The sequence below is a fragment of the Mauremys mutica genome, chromosome 5, assembly GCF_020497125.1.
Source record: "Mauremys mutica isolate MM-2020 ecotype Southern chromosome 5, ASM2049712v1, whole genome shotgun sequence".
Lineage (NCBI taxonomy): Eukaryota > Metazoa > Chordata > Testudines > Geoemydidae > Mauremys > Mauremys mutica.
The window spans coordinates 58,912,080-58,934,539 of NC_059076.1; the positions used below are offsets into that span (position 1 = coordinate 58,912,080).

A 22,460-nucleotide genomic window follows, 5' to 3' on the forward strand; every position below is an offset into this window, starting at 1 on the left:
ACCTTCATTTAAGAATGCATAGTGAAAACGGCTATGAAATCAGCTTTGGGGTGGTAGACATTTACCAGAACTTTTAGTCTTTAACAGGTCAGAGATATCTATGGAGAAGATTCCTTTCCTTAGCTTTGAACTGCAAACCAATTATTGTATATGCCAGAGCTCTGATAAATACTGTATATTTTTCTTAACAAAAATAAAACACCTCCAAATACATCTTTTCTCCCTCATCAGAAAGAAGTAAATGTTTTTTTTTCCAAAGTGCTAAACAAAGTTGCTCAGTTATATCAAACGTTATTGTCATTCAAATACAGGTTTGGCAGAAAACTTAAACACATGGGATTAATATGCTGACAGCTTCAGAACACTAATTCCTGGGAGTTCCAGCCTTATTATAGTGCAATTTGGTTTACAGAAAATATTCTTTAAACATTTCTACTACTTTGCTCTTATACAGCTGTAGTTTATTCGCTGATGCACATGTGGGCTTTTTTCCTTTTTTTTTTTTTTTAAAGTGTCTGCTCTATTGTAGTAGGGTCAGCCAGAAACACTAGGAATGTATTTTTGTAACAGTTGTATTAACTGAAATGCAGATTGCATAATTCAGGGGGGTAAAGAAACTCACCTTTTAACAGTTCTTATTCTGAATGAGTTATTAATGGAGAGCCCTACTCAGCACTCTCTGTTTTTGTCAATACTCTCAAAGAAGTCAAAGAGGGTTTTGATGGCGTAGGTGCAATAATATGATAAACAGGGCCTGAATTGTTTGCCTTGCCTATTAATAGATTTAGACAGAAATTTAGAACAGATGACCTATATTAATAGCTTAGCTAGAATAGCCACATGCTCACAGGACCAAAAATATCTGATGGAACTTAAACAATTAGGTGGGAAATACTTCCTCATTATTACTTTACTTTTAAATTGGTATATTACAGCCTGCTAACATGTTAGGTTCTCCTCATTCTGTGTTTTCTCATTGCAGACAGCTTGCAATATTTTAACATGTATTAAAAGGTGTGGAAACTTACAAATGAGCTTAATGACTTAATGTCTTAGGTCCTGGCTCGGGAAAGCATTTCACCATATGCTTAACTTTAAGTACCACAGAATTTAAGAATATGTTTAAAGTTAAATATATGACTAAAAGTCTTCCTTGAACAAGGAAGCTTTGCTGAATTGGGGCCTTACTTTGGTGCAGTCCTAGACAGCAGGCCTGATGCAGAGCCACTGAAGTTGTTAGGAGTCTCCCCACTGACTTCAAGGAGATTTGGATTAGACCCTTAACCCTGTGTGTGAGAGGATGCTTTCAGATAGGGAAGATGTGGGGGTAGAAAATTAAATCTGATTAGGGCCACTTCTTTTAAAGCTTGATTGGGGGAAACCCTGATGAACACATGATGAAACAAAGATCTAGCCCAAATGCCAATACCATGGAAAACAATAACACAATAAGAAAGCATTCTTGTACATCCACTAATTTTAAGAGAGAAATAATTGTTAAAGGTTCAATACTTTATACTTCAAATTTCAATAGAAAGACTCTTTTACTCCTGACCTTTCTGTCTGTTTTGCACTGGAAACTGTTATCTTAAGAAATAGAGATCTATTAACATGCAGCCAACATTTTTTCCTCTCTCTTTAAGATCACTGTTTGCTTTTTAAGATTAACAAAGGTTATACAACCAATCCACTTTTGCTTCTTACTGCAATAAAGTGCTACATATAAATTTGTCATTTTAATGACCACAAAGTAAGAGCATTAAATAAGTATAAAGTTAGCCTTCTAGCAGTGTACACTCTATCAGCCATTAACAAAAAGGAATAAAATAGTACTAATAACATGGAGGATAATATTGATAGGACCACGTAATTTGCAAATACAACCAAAAAGTTGAGGGTATAAAAAGAGAACTGTATGATTAAACAGCACCTTTTCATATCTTTCTCTTTCAAAGAAGTTGCCGGTACCTTTTCAAACATACAATCTGATATTACTTCATCCTGTAAAAGAAATGTTTTCTTCCTTTTTTTTTTTTTTTTGCAAGTGAGGAACAAACTAGTGCAAGACTAAAGCACTGTGCAAAACTGCCTTTTTTAGTCTGAGCATTTATACCCAGAATTTATCCATATCCTGTTTTTTTAATCCCCTTTGCTGGATTTAACCACCATAGAATTCTAGTTATACAAGTTGTTCCTGCAAACTAAAGGTAACCACTGCATTAATACAGTATAGATATATCTATATATATATGCCCTTTTAAAACAAAAGATGTACACTATAGGCCAGACTCTGATCTTAGTTACACCAGTGTAACAGTAAAGGATCTGGCCCTGTGAATGTGTGTATATATAATGCACACACTACAGGCATGTATATGTATACACACACACACACACACACACACACACACACACACACACACACACACACACACACACACACTTCAATTTCACACACTCATTTTACAGTGCTGAAAGTAATTTCTTCCAGATCTGTTCCACCTTAATCCTCAAATCTTTACAACTGATGATCTGAGGACAAGGCACCAAACACACTATAGAAAACTGCAAACAGCACTGAGCCAATATACCAATCCTCACTGAACCAAGCATTGCTCTTCTTAACAATCACAGAGTTACAAAATTCTAAAATGAAAAGGAGGGTTGGGGGAGGCAGAAGGAAGGAGGAAAGTAAATGAAAAGGGAATTTTTAAAAAATAATTATTAAATAAGCCAATACAAAGGATGTGCAAAAGCAATGTCATGGCACACTACAGACACGTTCTCTTTCACACATTCGCACTCACACACAAACCAAAAATAAAATGCATCAATATGTAATCTTACAAGTGCTGATTGCCATTAAGGACACTCTTGTTCAGCTTAACAAGACAAAATTGTTTCTTAGATAAGAGTATTGGGAACATGCCTCTGAAGGTAGAAGTATGCAGTAGGTTTACCTCTCTGAAGATTTAATAAAGCAGCTTTCAGGTCAATGCAATAAGTATACACACAGAGCCATTTTCTAAATCTTACTAATGATATATAGTACAAGTGTTCATACCTCTTCAGTCTAGGTTTTGCAGCAATGTATACCTGCTGGGTTTGTTGGGGTATTTTTGGTACAGAAGGTAACTGTCCTCAGACAGTTTCTGCCCTTTCTGTTAGTCCAAGGTAGGCGAGGAAGGAGTGTTTAGGTGAGGTGCCACCTAGAGGTGCAGTCTGAGGTCTGGGTGGATGGAATGTGAGATCAAAGTGGTTCTTGGGGAAAAACATTGTTAAGGGAATGAGATGGGCAAAATCAGAGTTCCAGTATTTATCAAAGCACAAAGAGGTGCCATTTATGGCCAAGGCCTTCACTCCCAAGTTTGGCTCTGCTCCACTGCTGTGTGCAGCTGACATGGCCACCGTTTGCAGAGCCTGGGAGGCAGACATGACTGAGAGGGGTGACAAGAGGTTCCTAGAGCTATTGACTGTTAGGAGAGGGCTGGCTTGCTTAGAGGTTGAATACTGGCCCTTCTTCTCTTCTTCGGGGCAGTCCCCATTCTGGTGCTTCTTCACGTGGCGGCTGAAGACAAAAGGGTGGGTGGTCTTGAACAGGCACTCATCACAGCTGAAAGTCTGGCGTGGAGCATGCTTCAGTTTCTTGTGCAAGTTGAGATTGTCTTTGCGTTTGCAGCTGTAGCTGCACTGGTCACAGTGAAAAGGGCGCTCCCCAGTGTGGACACGCACATGCTCTATCAGCTTGTTGGCTGTCTTTGAAAGATAGCCACACTGGTCACACTTGTAATGGTTGCCAAGACGATGTTCCCGGATGTGCATTTCTAGCTCCAGCTGATTTGCTTTCACTGTCTGGCAGATCCGACACTTGTACTCCATCTTGTAGTGGGTCTTCAGGTGGCATTCCATTGCTGCAGGACGATTAGTGGAGTAAATGCAGAATGGGCACCTATCAAAAGAACAAAACCAAAGAAAAGACCGACAGTCAGTTCTGAATAGAAATTTTTCACCTTTTTCTACCCATTGACATTCTTGATTTAGCTTCTCATTCAATCCATTTGAGTCTAAATACAGGGCAAACAAAATTATTTTTCAGTTCATTTTAGTATATTTTGCTCTTCTTAGCCTATGCCTCTAGAATAAAAATGTAAGAGCAGGATGATTTACTACAGCAGGGCTAACTTAATCCTAGGAAAACATTGATTCATCCCACAAAAGTGTGTGTCTAATCTTACTTCATCTCTTAATGGAAAGGGAGTTTGTGCAGAAATGTATGAATGTCCACTTGTGTAAAGAAAGAATAAACTTGCCATGCACGAAACCAAACACATACAGAAAGAGAATGTGGGGAATTCCTTTAAAATAGCTTTCAAGGATAAACTGACAGTGTACCAAAAGAAACAACAGAAAGTAGGTTTGTTAGTGGGAAGTTCAGTCAGTACCTACTCTGTTTACCACACAAACGAAAAAGGAACTTACTAGTAACTGTAGTTTTTTTTTCAAGTAGATTGTACTGATCCCCACTCCTGGCACTGAAGACAAAACTCAATGCAGAACACGTGAAGTCAGTAACTACTGGCACCAAGGGTATGCTCCCTTGTGAAACTGAATGCCACAGCTCCACTCCCTTCACTTCCTTCCACTTACTCAAAATCTTTGATAAAAGGACTAAAAAGAAGTGGGGTAGAAGGTAGGTCTATACAATCTATGCAAAGAACTACAATTTCTGGTAAGTAAGCTATCTCATTTGCATAGTGTCTGTAACTGGGAAATTAATTAGCAGCACTAACTCAAAAGAGATGGGTAAAAGTGGCTGGAAGTGTTTGCCTGAAATACTCCTCCTTGTTGGCAGATCTTGATACTGCTGGGGAAAATTGAGTGGGTTCTGCTGACTCATTGAAGCAAGTGACTCATTAGTCCACTTGGATATTAGGGAGGTGGTGGTGGTTCACTATAAAGGGAGGATCTAGGTTGTGGGCTGAGTAAATCAGGAGAGAGGAACAACCCTATGTGGCTGAAGGTTGGTTTAAACATTGCGATAGTTAATTTCTTCATTAATAAAACCAAACCAAAGAAAGTGGGTGAGTTTTGACTCTATTTAGCATGTGTACTGTATTTGAGAGGAGGCTGGAGAAGGTAGCTGTTTGCAGTGGCTCTGAAGTATATTAATTAAATAAAGATTGCAGAACTGTTCTCCCAAACTTGTCTTAGATCTACCTGCTAAGCTAAAAAGAGTAAAGCTAAGTAAAAGTATGACTAGAGCTCCAGGTAGCAGCCTTACAGATACACAGAAAATGTATTCCATTTAGGACAATCTCGGAGCAGATACCATCTCTCCCATAGACTTGTTAAATCTACAATAAAAAATCTAGGAGGCATACACAAGTTTAATTTTATCTAACCAAGTCACCTTTAAACATAGGGAGGAAGATGATGACTAACAAAAGGACAGATGGATAGTAGCAACCAATCAATATTCTTGGTCCATAAAAATATGCTGATCCAAAAAAGCAGCCTTGCAATGACGATGCCAAAGCAATTAACTGTACTAGAACCAAGGATTCTGATGTCAAGGCAGCACTCATACTTACCTCTCTTGGTGCTGACTTCTCTTTGGATCAGAATCTTAAGATTTCTTTCTGGATAAAAACTGGAGGAATAATGGTTTTCCTCATCTTTCACTCCATCCTTGGTGTTGAACAGGAAGCAGAAAAGTACAAACCTATTTGATATTTAGATCTCTTTGGGCTTCTTCAGAACAAAGCTTTTTATCAGATTCAGCTCTCAACTTGCCTCTATATTGTGTAACTGAAGAAGGACAAGGAGATAACTTAGCTGGACTGCCAGAGCTAGCCTGATGTATGCAGTAAGTAGCTTGTCTCTCTCACTATCAGAAGTTGGTCCAATAAAAGATATTACCTCGCCCACCTCATATGTCAGAGCTAACCTGAGAAACCTTCAAAGCTCCTTACATCAGGAACACTTGAGTCAAGATTCACGGTCTTTCCTGGCACAGAGAATAGATTCAGCATAGATTACACCCAGGGACAAAAGGCAACTGGTATGTGCAGCCGAGACAGATGTCGTGTTCTTGCAAGATGCATACTGTCTAAATCTGGTTTCCTTCCCAGATTCAGTCATCACATCAGAATCAAATACAGACCCCTGACTGATGGAACTATTGAGCTTGATACAAGAGTTTGATTGGCAGATGGAACCAATCCACCAAAATGCGCAATGCACAGATTTAGCTAAACTAAAAATGGTTTACCTTACTGCTAATGAAAACTAAACCAGAAAAGTATTAATGTAACATTTACAATACACTAACATTAATTTGGTCAACAAATACAACAAAAGGAGGGATGCAGGGAGTGCTGGTGTGTTGAACCTTACGGTTGAAACAGTTCTAACCTTACTGCCTGAAGTGGCTGGAACAAACAGAGGAATGGGACGTGAGTCCTCATATAACATCACATTGAGGAGGGAGCATGCATGCATACCCAACAGTCACTGTTTGTCTGAGTGTTCCAGCTTTGACACAAGGGTTCGTGTGCACTCTAGAAACAGGGGTCTATACAGACAATTCTCAAAGGACAACGCTTATTTCTTAAAACTAATGAAGGTTTCTTAAAAGGAAGATTGGTAAAAGGAACAGACAAATTGCAATTTAATGCAGTAACCCATGCCCAACTCAGACACACCTACATAAATCTGTACTTTTCCTGGACAATTCTGAAACTCTTTCAATGTCCTCAGCTATGCACAAAAATTGTATTATCTACATTATGAACAGGAAATACAGCACAAGTAGTTCTATCACAGAAAATTAATTTAGACACTGTTACATTGTAAGGACATTTCTGTGACCACTGCTTGGTCTCTCAATTGCAGCTTAGGCAAAGACAAAGTTTTTTTTCTGACTCATTACCAATATCTTTTCAAGCAAGTTAATCCACTTAAATGGTTAAAGAAAATGCTGTATTAGCAGAGGATACGAGGATATTTTGAAAGTACCGTATATACTCGTTCATAAGCCAATTTTTTTTTAGTAAAAAAGGGAAGCACCAGAGAAGGGGGTCAGCTTATGAACGGGTATAGAGAGGGAGAGGTGGGACACAGCCCCTGCCCCCAACAGAGGGAGCAAGGAGAGGCAGCACAGCCAAAAACGAAGAGGCGGGGCCAGAGTCTCTCCGCTTCTGGCCATGCTGCTCTCCCCCCAGCCTCCGAAGCAGCTGCAGCTCCGGGGCTGGCAGGCTGCAGCCGTGCCGCTTGGCCCCACCCCCCAGAGCAGGCTGCGGCTGTGCTGCCCAGCCCAGCCTGCTGGAACATGCTGCAGCCGCGCCGCCCAGTCTGGCCCACCGGAGCAGGCTGTGGCAGCGCTGCCCAGCCTGCCGGAGCAGCTCCAGCCAGGCCAGAGACATCCTCCCCTGGGCTGCAGGGGGAGAGTGTGGGGATCCCCAGCTAGGGGTTGGGTCATGTGGGGAGGGGTGGTCACAGGGGTTACTCCCCTGACTCCCAGCTTCTCTTCCCCACAAAAATTTCCGCACCAGTTGCTGTCCCGGCCCGTCGGGGTAAGCAGTTGGCGTGCTGGGACACTTTGTTTACTTAGGTTTATCTCCGTGCCTGCAGACGCTTGCGGTAAACAAACCAACTCGGCCCACCAGCGGCTTATCCTGATGGCCTGGGAGCCAAAGTTTGCTGACTCCTGAATTATAGGGTCGGCTTATTAACGTTTCATAAAAATTTTCCATTTTTATTTATCCATCTTGTGGAGGTCGGCTTATAAACGAACCAGCTTATAATTGAGTATATACAGTATTTGTTAGTGGTCACCTTATAATTTATAAATTAATTATTAAACCCTGTGACTAGCCTATAATTTAAAAACAATATTGTAATCTAAGAAATGACTGAGGGAACATGTATACAAATGTACAGCTAAACTACTTCCTTCCTTGTTACATTTACAGATTCTGTATTTTTACAACAGAGAACACAAAATTAATAATATGGAACAAAAAATACTGACACATCAATGTATTCAATACTCATGCAGCTAGAGAGGACAACAAAAATTACCCAGAACTGAAAAGATACTTGGAGAGGGAAAAAAACCAAACCAAAACACTGGAGAATATCTGCTTATGTTATTCACCTGCATTTGTAATAAGGACATTTCTTCAGGTATTAACAGGGAAAAAAACAGGGGCTCTGTGTATTCACTATGAGAACATCACTTCTTCCCACTCCCCCAAAAAACCTTTAAAAAGGAACAAAAATTAGGGATACAGAGTCTTGGGATACAAAAATCTTTTCCACTTTGAAAACAAAAACATGCATGATTACTGGTGAAGATTGTCTTTGCATTAGGAACTGAAAAAGGCTGTACATAATTGGGAAAGTTAGAATGACTTTATACTTTGTTACATAAACAAAAGCTTGCAGACTGTATCTGAGCTAGCCTCAGGGTAAAAGCCTTTGGTTTTTAGATTATTTTTCTTTTTCACTTTTCCTTTGAAAGGCAGGCTGCAAACTAAGTGGAATAATTTTGTCACCCATTACATTTGTGGCATCCACTGACCACTGCTTTCAAACCCAGTGGTTGGTTCTAAACTATCCTTTGCCATGATACCTACAATACACTTGGCAACAATTAGGCTGCTGGTGTGTGAGACCACAGCCTACCGTCATGTCCAACACTGGTTCATTGTTTCTTTGTACTCCTCTGTCTTGTCTTTCTCCAGTTGTTGTCTCTTGTCTTATATTTAGATTGTAAGCTCTGTGGGGCAGGGACTGTGTTTGTACAATGCCTACCACTTCCATGACTAGTGCTTTTAGGCACTCTGGTAACACACATAATAAATAAATACATAAATAAATAATAATAATATAATAAACAAACTACATTCAACCGAGAGGGCTGGGGCTATGTTACCCAATTAAAGATAAAAATGGTAGCCCTGACTTTGGATCATCAGACATTAACCAACCCCTTCTAAATTACTTCCTTTATTACCTATCCCCACACAGTATTGGAGATGCTTAACACAGTAAAAGTTTGTGTACTTGCTTTCCTTACTTGAGCCCACCGGTGGGGACAGTGTGGCATTTCTTGTGCTCCAATAATTGCTCAGGTGTCTTCATGAACTTATGGCACACGTCACACTCAAACATCCGTGTAATCAGGTGGATTTGCAAATGGCGCTCAAACATGTTTTTTGTTTTGCAGACAAAGTTACAGAAAACACATTCAAAACCTGAAAAATGAAAATATGGACACATATTACACAAGTTCCATCCAGTTCCCTTGCTTGGAAGAAAGGAGTCTGTCTGTTTAACCAGCTTTTACCTTTCTCCGATTTCTCTTCAGTGTTCAATAAGGTCTGGCTACCAGGCACTACGGAAATTACTAGTAGGTTGTTTGAACCCTTGGTTTTTTGGGTAACATCTGCATCTTCTTTGCTATTGGCAGAATCACTAAGTGCTGACAGAGATGATGAAGAAGGGCTGTTTGATTCACTGGGTGTTTTCCGCTCTTCACCTGAAAAACAAGAATAAAGTCCACTTGCTCATTAGTATAAGGGGGAAAACTCAACCTCTGTGATAGATTTCCAGTTATCCTATCCTATGTATTCATAGGTTCAAAAAAAGTGACTTGTGTTAAAAGGAGAAGCAAAGTTATTTTGAACTCATAGGTGAGCTTGTTTAGTATAAATCAATTTGTTCTTAAGCATTATGGCTACATTGCCTCCCTTCTGCAGGGTGTCTACATATTAAGATAAGCACCTTTCCATTTCCAGAAGTGCTTAGGTGTCTTACTCCCATTGATTTCATCTTCATCTTTAGGTGCCTAAATATCTGTCAAAATCCGGTCCTCTCTGCTTAGGTGCTAGTGCACTTAAAACTAAAAGTACCATTGTCATCTACTACATAGCACAACAAACTACATTTGAGATAAATTTGGGTTGTTGACAGCTGTGTAATAGTTTGTGTTATAAAGATGGAGTTTATAGAAGACTTCCATGTTGCTGGATGCATGAAGTTAGTAGTCTTCTCTTAAGGATTGGTTATCATTAGAATCTTTTAATGAGGAAAAACTAATTTTAGGAAAAAGCAAACACACACACAGACTTCACCCAACTGGATATAGAGTTTGAATCAGTTAGGGATTCCATATGTGTACAATAAGCACATAACATTCCAAAGGGCGCCAATTCAGAAGAGCAATACATGCTAGCTAAGTATGGAGATTAGGTTGTCTAGATCAGAGGTCAGCAACCTTTCAGAAGTGACGTGCCGAGTCTTCATTTATTCACTCTAATTTAAAGTTTCGCGTGCCGGTAATACATTTTAACTTTTTTAGAAGGTCTCTTTCTATAAGTCTATAATATATTACTAAACTATTGTAGTATGTAAAGTAAATAAAGTTTTAAAAATGTTTAAGAAGCTTCATTTAAAATTAAATTAAAATGCAGAGCCCCCCAGACCAGTGGCCAGGACCTGGGAAGTGTTAAGTGCCACTGAAAATCAGTTTGCGTGCCGCCTTCGGCACGCGTGCCATAGGTTGCCTACCTCTGGTCTAGATGTTATAGCATTGGACTGGGAGCAAGGAGGATTTGGGTAATAATCTGCAATGAACCTTATTTGGCAATAGGCAAATTATTGGACCTGTTATGCCTCAGTCTAATCAGTTGCATAAAAAGCAGAACCTAACTAAAATCCTAATCCTATGTATGCGATAAGATTTCTTAACTAAAGTCTGTATCCTGCAAACAGTAATGGACAGGCTTAACTCTAAACAGATGAGTAGTTTCATTAAGTCAGAGTTAGGTTAAATATGAGGATCAGAGTTTGCTCAATCAGCAGCTAAATAGCTGAATTCAATATGATGAATGGAAAATATTTTTTAAGATTAAGAGTCATCAGAAGACAACAAAATACACAAATATTTGTAAAACTGGATTTGATATCCAATACTTGAAATATTTAAAACAAAAAATCAAAGAACCAGACAGAAAAACTCATGGTTTGGTCCTGTCCAAAGTTTTATTCTTTGCCTTTTCAACTGCTTTATTATCTTTTATATCTGTCTAAAACAAACTGTTCAATTTCACCATTGTTTCTCTTAGGGATAAAATGGTGATTCCATTTAACTGGAAATCATGCCCAGAATAAAGCACATCTGTGTAAAATGAAGGCCTTCTTCACATCTGTGCCATGAGCATCACTTACTGAACCCAAAACAGAAAGTTCAAAGCACAATGACTCCATAAAGAAATGTGCTTCATTTTCATACAGAACAAAGACCTGCAGAATGCAGAGATGCCAAATTCTGACTCTTGGATATGCACTCTGGAAACATAATTTACAGATGAGAGCTGAAATTATTTTTTAAACCAGACTATGTTAGAGAGGCTATCCTTTGGGTGTGAGTTTCCCCTGAAACCCTGCCACATTTAAATTCACTAGGAGACTCCTCTCCAGCTTCGCCCAGTACAGATTAAGTTTTCGATGAAATGCTGCAGTGATTGTCCATAAAATATATAACTAAAAATAAGTACCTGTAAGCAGTGTTTACAGAGAACAGTTAGAGATGCATATGGATTCATAAAGCAATTTCTGAGTTTGCATTTCTTAAGTTCCACAAAGGTTTGCAGAAACACCAAGTTGGATTTGTTTTATGGGCTTCATTTTAAAAAATGAAAGCCCCTGGTTCTCATACAAAAATGCAGGTGTAATTTGTCATCTGCATATTGCAGAAATGGTATGCACAAATTGGGCAAATATGCCAAATGGCTAATTACCTACCTATCTGCATTTACCCGAACCTATTTGCACACCGGTCTTGGGCCTCAAGTTTTTAAAATATGGGTCCAAATGTCTACAGTATTATTGGAAACATAGAGGAAGTGGGGGAAGGAAGACGTGAAAGAGTGAAAACTTGCTCTGTGGGTCATTGATCTACTTAGAGAACAAAAATGTGTAACAGAGGCATTTCCTAATTCTGACTCTAAAATGATATGAGCTTTTAACACAAAGACTACTGCACAGGATAGATGATTCCAGAAGGTACAGAAGCATATAAATCTCCAAAAAGTCTTTGCTGATGTCTAAATTGAGAATGCAACACTCCTACCATTTATGACATCAGCAGTAAAGCCCTAGGAATAAATGCAGGCTTATATAGAAGAATAATGGATACAAGCAAAGTTACTTGTGCTTACCGCATGCATATATTTTAAATACAGCTTTTCAATATTTAACATTTTTAAAGTATATTTTTCAGCATTGGACACAGCACACTAGGAACTCATCTCCCACTAATTAATGAATGTTTCACACATCACTTGTGTAGAGCTAAAACTATACACCTTACAGGTTGTCTGGTCAGAACAGTGAGTGTTTGAAGGCACCTTCTTCATCAACAATATATGTGCTTTCAGCATACTTTCAAGTCATAGTGTTTAATTTTCACCGACAAAGGCTCCAATCCTTAAGACACTAGAATGGGACTCAGCAGATCTGGATTCAATTCCCAGCTCTGCTACAGACTTTCCATGTGACCTTGGATGACAATCTCCACTTGCCTCATCTGTAAAAGGGGGATAATTATAAGGGTTTTGTGATGATAAATTCATAATGTTTGTGAGGTGTTCAGATACTATGGAGATGGGAATCATATCAGTACTTTGCACTAGCACAGAACCCTCTGTGGACTTTCACTGATTTAATGCAACTACAGAAATATGAAGTGCATCTATTTGCAAGTTGAGGGGAAAAAAATCCAATTTTATTCCTCGTAGAACTGCAAAGCCAATACAGTGATGGAAGAGACAGCTGAATTCAATTCTCCCTAATATAACTGTCTACAAAATTGTCAGCTAGTTTCTGACGACAAAATCCTTATGACGGGTGATACTGAGAGAGAAATTAAGAGTTTTCTAATTTTCCTCTCCTTACATTATGCCAGGCTTCATTAGCTGGAATAAATATATGTGGTTTATTTGAAAATTGTCATTAATCAGAGGTAATGTAGAAGTTCTTTTCTTCTGCTGGTAAGTGAACAGAACCAGAGAAACACAGAAGTCAAAAACACGACCTGTTCAATTATTTAATATGATGTCGGGACAGTAAAACAACAGCTGATCAGAGCTCTAGCAACAAAGTTTCCAGACATACAGACTGGAGAGTGGGGAACAAACTCCAAATATTGGCACAACTCAGTACAATTTTAGTATATTAACTACATGCCCCAGATTACAAGAGTGTAACACCCAGAAATCACCATACAGCTACTGAAGTCAAATTACATTTTAATAAACCAGTAAACAAATAAATAATAAGTAAACCAATAACCTGTGATCTTGACAACTTTAACTTCATAGAAGTCCTTTATTTATGCCCCCTGACTGCAAAGTGATCTCCCCAAGCAGACTTCTCAACTTTGTGGGGTCATGACCATAATTAGTAAGAATTTCAGCGGAGGAAAAGAGTGTTGATAGAAGTGTGAATGATTGCACTGAAAAATGGGGGGAGAAGAGAGATCACAAGAGCAGAAAGTGTTGGATCATCACCTGTGTGCTTGGTGCTGACATGAGCCTTCATATCTGACTCTTCCATGGTGACAAAATTGCAGGCTGTGCAGCAAATAGAAAACATCCACTGCTCTTTATCCACGTGAAGGGACATATGACTAACAAACTGGACATTCAACTCTGTCTCAAATCCACATACATGACAGCTGCAGACAGAAGGGAATTAAAGAGAAAAAGAGTAAGAAACATTAAAAAAAATCCCCATAACAAATGTACAAAGCTTCTACTCATTTTCATAAGAAAACTCTTGCTTCACTAATCTCTTCTCTACTGTTGAATTTTCAATGAGAAATTCTTTTGCCGGCTGAACTGCTTCTGAACCAAGGGCCATGCCAACCTGATTAAAGGGAGGCCCAATGCAACAATCCCAAACATGCTATAATGATGCTAAATAATCATAAAGTTAATTAAAAACTAAGGATTCCAGATGCTGCACATCACCTAGCTGAATCCTTTGGGCAATAAGATGCGCTGCAGTCTTGCCAAGATGTTTAGGAAGGCTGGTACACTGACAAACTGAGAGCTTGCTGCACTCTCCAGGAGCCATTCTCAAGCCCTGGAAACAGTCCCATGTCAGATCAGGATCTCCTGCAGAACTGCCTGACTTTCAGAGTACAAGCAAGCAAAAATGGGATCAGGGATTCCTTCTACTTGACTGGACAAAAGCAATTATCACCTATGCAAATAATGAGCACTGATGCAAATTTTACAACCAGCAGATAACAATGATGTTCAGAGGTAACAGAAAGGAACTTTATAGTTTAACTTTCTTTACTGTCTTCCTCTTGTTTTAATTAAGGCATTAACATTTTAAACAAAGCCAGAACACTGAAAACAGTCTTGTACTTGAAGGGGGATGGACGAGATAATCTAACAGGGCTTGTGTATTTCTGATTTCTATGACTGTAATTAAATCTGTTCCCACCACTTAGATTGAAATAAGACTGATTTTGTAATCTATATGCACACTAGGGTGTAAGCTTGAAGAACATGTGATAGTGCTTACGTCAATAATAAATGCCTGAGCAACACAATTGTATCTGTACCATTCTTTTATTATCATGAGTTTTCCTAATGCTCCTATTCTCGCCTCCATAATTTTGGCCTTCTTTATTATATGGAAACATTCCTTCACAGGTAGTTGAATTATAAAACATACCTGCCTAAGGCAATCAAAGAGAGAAATAAAATAGAGGAAATGTTTATATGTATTACAGAAATTTTAGTTGCAATGATTGAACTAATTGCATCAAGTGGAAGGCACTATAAATTACCGCAAATGTGTGTACACACTAGTAAATTCACATACGTAAAAGGGAACTTATTAGATGTATGTTGAACATGTGGTAAAAGTTCATGAGGTATTTAAAGGCCTATCTGCCTTTCAAAGCCATTTTAAAAGTGCACAATTTTTCAAAGTGCCTAGCAAGGCCTGGAAGCATGACATAGCCAGGTGGGTTTTGTTGCTGAACGTAAAGTCAAATGTGGCTAAGCCAAATACTTCAGTCACGTTCTACCTTAAAACAAAAAAGGATCATCCTCATAATCTGTCTTTAGCACGCAGACAGGCATATAAGACATTTGGATTCTGGTCTCTCATGTATGGCCCTCTACTGAGTCCTCACCTGTAATAATAAGGGTGCTTCTTTCCACTGCCTTCAGAAGTGACAGCGCTGACAATGTCCTCAGTGTCTGTACTCACTAACTTCACAGAATGGACAGTCAGGTGCTGGTTCAGATTAGCACGGCACTTAGCAGCATAGGGGCACAAATGGCATTTGTATTTTCTCTCTTCTGAAAAACAAACAAATCATCTCGAGTGTGTGTATCAGTCTTAAGTGAGATATTTTAAAAACCTCATTTCAAATATGCAACTATATATTGCTTGGGTTAAAAAGTCTGAACAGCTGTTAGAATCATCCAGGCTGACACATTTAGGAGGTTAGAAAAAAGTTATCAGGCTTCACAATAGTAATTTATATATATGACTCATTTTCAGCTAATTTAAGGGTATTTTTGAAATTTGGTCTGAAGATTGTATGAAGTTTAATACAAAACTTTTTATGTTGTGGAAAACGGGTGTAACTGCAGGTCTGAATTGCCCCTCAGCCACTACAGATTCAGGTCAGTAATGTGCAACTCATTTCTTCACCTAGCACTTGTTTTTTCTGTAGGGTTGAAGTTCTTGAAGGTGATTGTGTGCATATTATCTATCTTTCTATCTATGGAGTTTGATGCTTATTTACCAAAACGTGGAGAAAAGCATCTGTTTAGGTAGTCAAGTTCGGAACGCAAGTTAGCCAAAACCCCTCGAAGAACAATAAAACAAAATCCAAACCAAACTCCTCAGCAGTTTCTGATGCTTCACAATTTTTAAATTAACATCGCTAAATCTTGGCAACAAAGTCATCACACACAGCAGGTCTTATTTTGTATTTACTTGATTAAAAAAAACAACCAAACATTAAACTGCCCTTAAAACCTTTCCTCTTTAAGAAAAGCTGCTTCACTTTTGGAATACAATAATACAATGTGCAAACATTAACAGAGAGAAATTCAGAATCTGGATAAAACAAAAAATCACAAAACTACAGAAAACACCATTTGGGGGTTTTCTAGCATGGCCATACTAAGTGGTACTATATATACCAGCATTATGCGAACAATATTTTTCAGCACTGTCTGACATTCTTGCTTCCTAATCTTATTAAACTGTGCATTGCATCTCAACACATTTGTCCTTTGGCTTGAGCTTGAGACATTCTCCCCAAAAAGCATGCACCATACACTGGCTAAAACATCTGGTTAGACAAATCCTCTATATAAAACTATTGGGCATAGAGTCAGATCTTCAGCTGATTTTAATAGATCTCGCTCCATTGATTTTATGGAAAAGGGTGTTGTAGAAAAGTCATCTTCTACTCCCTTCACTTGAGCTAAAAGTTCATGAAGGTGAACATCCCAGAGGCTAACTAATATTTGAAACACTATGGGCTGTCTCCTCTGCTGGTCACTAATGTTTAAAGAGCCTCTCATATAAACAAAACCAAAACAAAATACAACTTTCCTCCTCTCTTTAGAGCCCTGTTTACAGGCTTGCTTAATTGGTGGTAACCAAAAGGTAGTTTGATATTGTCAGAACCTGGCAACTGGACAAATTCCCATTTGACCATTTGTTTTCTAAAATGGATGATGGTTGGGCCATAATGAGTTAGGTTAGCTCCTTGAATTTTTAGCCCAGTTCTACTTGTCTTCATCCCAAGTGAAGGGAACAGAGGACGACTCCACAACATTGTGTTTCCTTGCAGTGAAACTTGCCTCATTTTTTTCTTGCAACAAACTTGCATGACACTGTAAATGAGAACGCCAAAGTGTTTGATTTACCTGTGTGCAATGAGAGATGTCGGGACAATGTCTGCTGTCGGCCAAACACTTTTCCACACACGTCACAGGGAAAGAGCTGGTCATTAAATTTCCAAGATGGCAATCCGTTTCCTGCATCCAGCCCTATCCTTTCTGTGTCTATACCAAAAATGCATAAATACAGTCTTATTTTAACTTAAAGAACTCTTAGATTTCACTCTATGGACTACTTTCATGTATCATGTAAAAGACAACACTCTTAACCCTATATTGCTGTTCATGGCGCACGAGTTCACATGAACTCTGAAGCAGAGATTAACTTAATCTGTAACCTAAACTGCAAATATTCCTCTGTTCCACGGTCCATAGCAATTTGAGCTTCTGATACAAAATCCCCAAGCAGGGCTTGCACAGAACCAGAACATCCTTGGGGACCCTGGCAGAACACGAAAAAAGCAATGTTACAGATGACTATAAAAGAATAGTATAGACAGGCAGCAATAATCTGATAAAACCTCAAATCCATCATAAAACTACAAAAACAAAAAGGCAACAAAAGATGCATTTTTGTTTTGTTTTGATCCCTACAAAGTCAATAAAGTGGCTGCTGTACAGACTATCCTGAGGCAACTGAGGCTCCACCACACCAGTGTTACTCCTCTCAGCTAGTATACAAGGAATTTCACAACACAATATGTACTGTAATTTTTCCCCATCAAAAGCCTACTGTAGCTCTGACTATTTTGTATGGCATCTTTCCAACAAACTGTATTGCAGAACACTTTAGAATTACTATAAAGTTGAAGAGGCAAACCATAAACAGTAGAGAAAGAGGTACAGGCAAGAGAGAGCAGAGAAAAGCACTGTAATTCTGTTTTTCTAAATAGATCATTTCACTGGCCTTTTCACTCCCCCTCAATGTTGGGGGTCTCTCTTTTGAGGCGTTGGTAAGTTTTACACTAATTTTTATTATTCACTTTCTCAGGCAATGTTTTCAAACATTTTCATTTTTATTGGCTTACTTCTTTGGGGAACTTTTGACAACTGGTCAGTTCAAAACTGATTGCAATGTTGCAAAGGCAGCAGCTAAACTAAGACAGCAAAGCATGATCATCAGCTGATGAAGGTTGAATTGTGATTCATCCTGCTCCCAGGGCCCTTAGGGATCAAAAACTTTCAACAGCTTGGGGAGTTCTGCTTGTCTTGCACTAAGAAGCTAAGGACCAGGAGTGAATCATCTTTAGAGAAGAGGGAGTTTTAACTACTTTAAGACTAGATGGAATCTCCATTAGTGAAAGTCTGTTCCAGATGACAGAAAATGCAGAGGTGAAGGCTCTCAAACCACCAGACTGAGGGGAGGGATAGAGAAAAGGGCAGTGTTAGATCCTAGGCAATGAGGGGGAGTAGAACGAGATAATGTTCACAAGGTCAGTTAGAGCAGCAAGGCTTCAGAGGGCAATTTTGAACTGGATCCTGAAACAAATGGAGAGCCAGTGAAGTTTGAGGACAGCGGTGATGTCACCTTGCTTCTTCATACTACGTAATGCCAGGTTGAAAAGGGACCCTGGTGGCTCCGGTCAGCACCACTGATCGGGCTATTAAAAGTCCGGTTGGTGGCACAGCGGGGCTAAGACAGGCTCCCTGCCTGCTGTGGCTCTGTGTGGCTCCCGGAAGCAGCGGCATATCTCTCCTCCAGCTCCTACGTGTAGGGGCAGCCGTGGGGATTCCGCATGCTGCTCTCACCCCAAACACCAGCTCTGCTGCTCTCATTGGCCAGGAACCACAGCCAATGGGAGCTGCAGGGGGGGCTGCCTGTGGACAGGGCAGGACGCAGAGCCGCCTGTCTGCACCTCTGTGTAGGAGCCGGAGTGGGGACATGCCATTGCTTCCAGGAGCTGCTTCAGGTAAGTGCCGCCCGGATCCTGCATCCCTGACCCCCTCCCACACTGCCCTGCCCCAGCCCTGATCTCCCTCCCACCCTCCAAACCCCTTGGTCCCAACCGAGAACACTCTCCTACATCCCACACCCCTCATCCCCAGCCCCACCCCAGAGTCTGCATCCCCGGCCACAGTCCTCACACCCAGTTCCCTGACACAGCCCAGAGCCCTCCCCCACCGTGAACCCCTCATTTCTGGTCCCACCCCAGAACCCACACCACCAGCCCAGAGCCCGTACCCTCTCCCACACTCCAGCCCCGTGTCAGCCTGGTGAAAATGAGCGAGTGAGTGAGGGTGGGGAGAGCGAGCAACAGAGGGAGGCGGGATGGAGTGAGTGGGGGCAGAGCCTTGGATAAGGGGCAGGACAAGGGTGTTCCATTTTGTGGGAGTAGAAAGTTAGCAACCTCACTTCGTACATGTCAGAAGCTGAGCACCAGTATGCTAAGTCAGAGGAGATGCTTTTACACAATACCTCATTAAGGTTGAGCAGGAGGACTTCTACACTTAGAAGTACACAAGATCAAAGAAGGAAAATGTATTGGGTAATGTATTCAGTAATATTTTGTTTGTTTTGTTTAAGGGCCATCATTTCCAGTCAGCGTCCCCTTGACTAAAAGGCCAAGCTTCAGTGGGACTTTCTCCTCTATTCTACACCATCTGTGGGATTCTAGATGTACCATGTGAATAGCTAACACATCAGGGACTATAGAACCGGTGTGTTTATTTAGAGCAATAGAGGAAATCTGGATTGGGATTTCCTGTTAAACGGGTGCAGGGGGAGGAAAATACAGTATGACTCACCCAGGAGCTGAGGTGAGGCACAAAGGCTGAGACATTGTAATGTCCTGTAGGGCTCAAGTTATCACTGCAGGTCCCTGTCTGCACAAAGCAATGAGGCACTGAACCATGAGTAGTAAACATCACACTAGCACTGGCGAAGCTCCCATGAACCAGGACTCCCCGCAGTTGCAGGTTTGGCCTCCTTGTCTGTGCCAATTCTGCTTCCGTTTATGGAATAGAGCTGGGCAGCTTTTCAGTTGAATGAAAAATTAATTCCAATACTTGACAAGTTAAGTAATAACAGAAAGGCTCTCTAGTTGGGAGGGGGGAATTTATGTAGTTGTTATAGCATGTTTTATTGGTGGTCACACCTATCAGCACCACCACAGCTACATGTTGTTGGTTTGGGGTTTTTTTGTTTTTGTTTTTGCTGTGATACCATGTCTATTTGTACAACAGAGACTTGACATTTGATAGAGGCCTTTGGATGCTACTCTAATATAAATAAATAATAATAACAAATTTTTCTAGTGAGATGACTCATACATCTGTGAAATCAGTCATTTTGTAAAAATTAATATGAAAAGAATGCTGACCATATATGTCACAACTTCCAAGAACATCAATAAACAACAACTTATTTGATTATATTCTTGAGCTCAAAACAATGAACATTTTGACTCTGCAGCAATGCTATAGATATTTTAGTAGAGCTTTCAGAGTACATAATTAAAACAGTGCTTCAAAGGGGGAATATGGTCATAATTATAAGAAAAGGTCAAGAGTGTGCAGGTTTCTTCAATAGCGTCACAACAAAAACGAATTAATTGGGACACATACTAAACAAGCAGACTCAAATAGAAGTAAATACATCTCTTAACAATTCCTTCCAGTATTAGTCATTGGCCTTCTTTTATCTCTCAAGAAGCTGAAATACAATATCCTGTTCCCTATGCTGGATTTATATCTATCAGAGTTGTAGGAAACTCATAGAAAGCTTGAAAAAAATATCCATTTTCAGATTATCCAGAGCTGTTAAAAACTAGTTCCATTATGTAAAATAGGATACTTTTGATGCTTTTAATTATTTAGTTTTATTTTAAAACTGTACTGCTGGGTTGCAACCTTCAGTGATTTTTCTCCAGTAGTTGCTGAATCACTTTCCTGGCTAGGATACTGCAAAGTATCTAGTCAGCGTGCCCCCTACTTTAGCTATCATGACCAAAGTAAGCATCTGGTGCAATGAGGTGCTGACCACCTCCCACAAGGTTCTTTGAGCTCTTCACTCTCATAGAAATCAATCACTTTGAGTGATTTCATGCTGTGAAAGGACACTCTTTGTCATCCATAGTAACCAAAGCTCTTTGTCCAAAGAACAGGTACAGCAAACTTTCCCACACCCATTCTGTAATTTACCTCACCAATGATCTGAAGAGTCACTTCTGGTGGTGAGTGAATAGTTCAGTCATCATATCTACTCTATTCTTGGTTCCTCTGCTGGGATGGCAAATAGGGGTGCTGATTAGTGCCAGTTGTGATGGTGATTTTTCTGAAGTGGGTACGTATTTACCAACTCAGATACCACAGTATTATGGTAGATATCTTACAAATACTTTAGATGGAGGATCATTCAGTCAGACAGGAAGGAACTGGGTTGATACCAACTGATGTTGCGTAATAAATCACCATTACATGGTAGGCTTCCCACAGAAATCCATCTTTTATCAAATTTTGTGTAACAAACTGTTCCTTCATTAAACACCAACAGAGATTTTTCCCACATTGTGTACAAAATACTGATAATGTACTATAGATAGGGAGAAAGACAGGCTCATCTATTGATTGAAAAGGTACTGTAGACACTGGGTGAGTAAAGAACCTGATCAAACAGGCATTTTTCTTCTGCAATTTCTTTGAATCCATAATTGTTTTGTATGCCAAAAAATCCTTACCTTTTAAAAAACAGGTAAGCGTGTTTGGTGAAAGATTTCTGATTTAAACCTATATTTAATAGCAAAAGTGCTGCTGGAAAAAGAGCAAAGTGAAAGGCAAATTTCAAAGCTTTAAGTGTAAAATACTGATGTTCCCAAATCAGAATATACTGTTATGCGTAGACTTAAGAGTTAAAAATGTTTTAAAACAAAGTACTCTTGGTGAAATGCAAGGTCTCTAAGTGCTACTGGAATGCATAATTTTAAAAAGTAATAATATATAGAGTTCTGAACTCATGGATTTAAAACGGTTTTGAAATGTAAATGTATGGAATTAAGACTACACACTGTGTACCATATTAAAGAGTTAATGTGTTACTTAAAAAAGCTGAATTTGAATCTTCAATAAATTTCTTGATAAAAAAGTAGTAAAATTTGTTAGCAACGTTTCTGTCCTTTATGCTACACCCAGATGTCATTTTGCCACCAATCCTAGTAATTTCATATTGACAAGCAGTGTAAGGCTGATGGTCTGAAAGAGGGCTAGAGGAAGGTGGGAGAAAGCCCGAGTCAGTATTACAACCGCAAAAGTTTGCCACATTATACTGAATATTTCATGTCAATTCAATGCATGTTACACGTATGTTGGCAAGTTTGATTTTGTATCCTCAAATTAGTGACATCAGTATGGACAGCATATTCCACCATCCCTTATAAAAAGCCTTTAAGATGACTTTTGCTTGAGAAATGCTGAGAGAGGATGCTTTATTTGGTTGAAAGTAAAAGCAAAGAAGAGAACAAAGTGTGATCTGAGTACATAAATAACTGTCCAGATTCACTAAATCAGCAT

General features: G+C 39.5%; 1 protein-coding gene across 1 annotated transcript in view; it reads right to left on the minus strand.

Annotated features, from left to right (window-relative positions):
• Nucleotides 1-2,408: 2,408 nt before the first annotated feature.
• The window catches only part of ZNF827 (zinc finger protein 827), a 130,760-nt gene continuing 110,708 nt past the window's right edge, over nucleotides 2,409-22,460 (minus strand). The window contains exons 10-15 of the mRNA XM_045017998.1: nucleotides 16,983-17,120; nucleotides 15,224-15,392; nucleotides 13,578-13,744; nucleotides 9,353-9,544; nucleotides 9,083-9,260; nucleotides 2,409-3,949 (exon numbers count right to left, since the gene is read on the minus strand). Coding sequence (XP_044873933.1) covers nucleotides 3,142-3,949; nucleotides 9,083-9,260; nucleotides 9,353-9,544; nucleotides 13,578-13,744; nucleotides 15,224-15,392; nucleotides 16,983-17,120 — 1,652 coding nt within the window. The 3' untranslated portion in view covers nucleotides 2,409-3,141. The remainder of the gene's footprint in view (nucleotides 3,950-9,082; nucleotides 9,261-9,352; nucleotides 9,545-13,577; nucleotides 13,745-15,223; nucleotides 15,393-16,982; nucleotides 17,121-22,460) is intronic.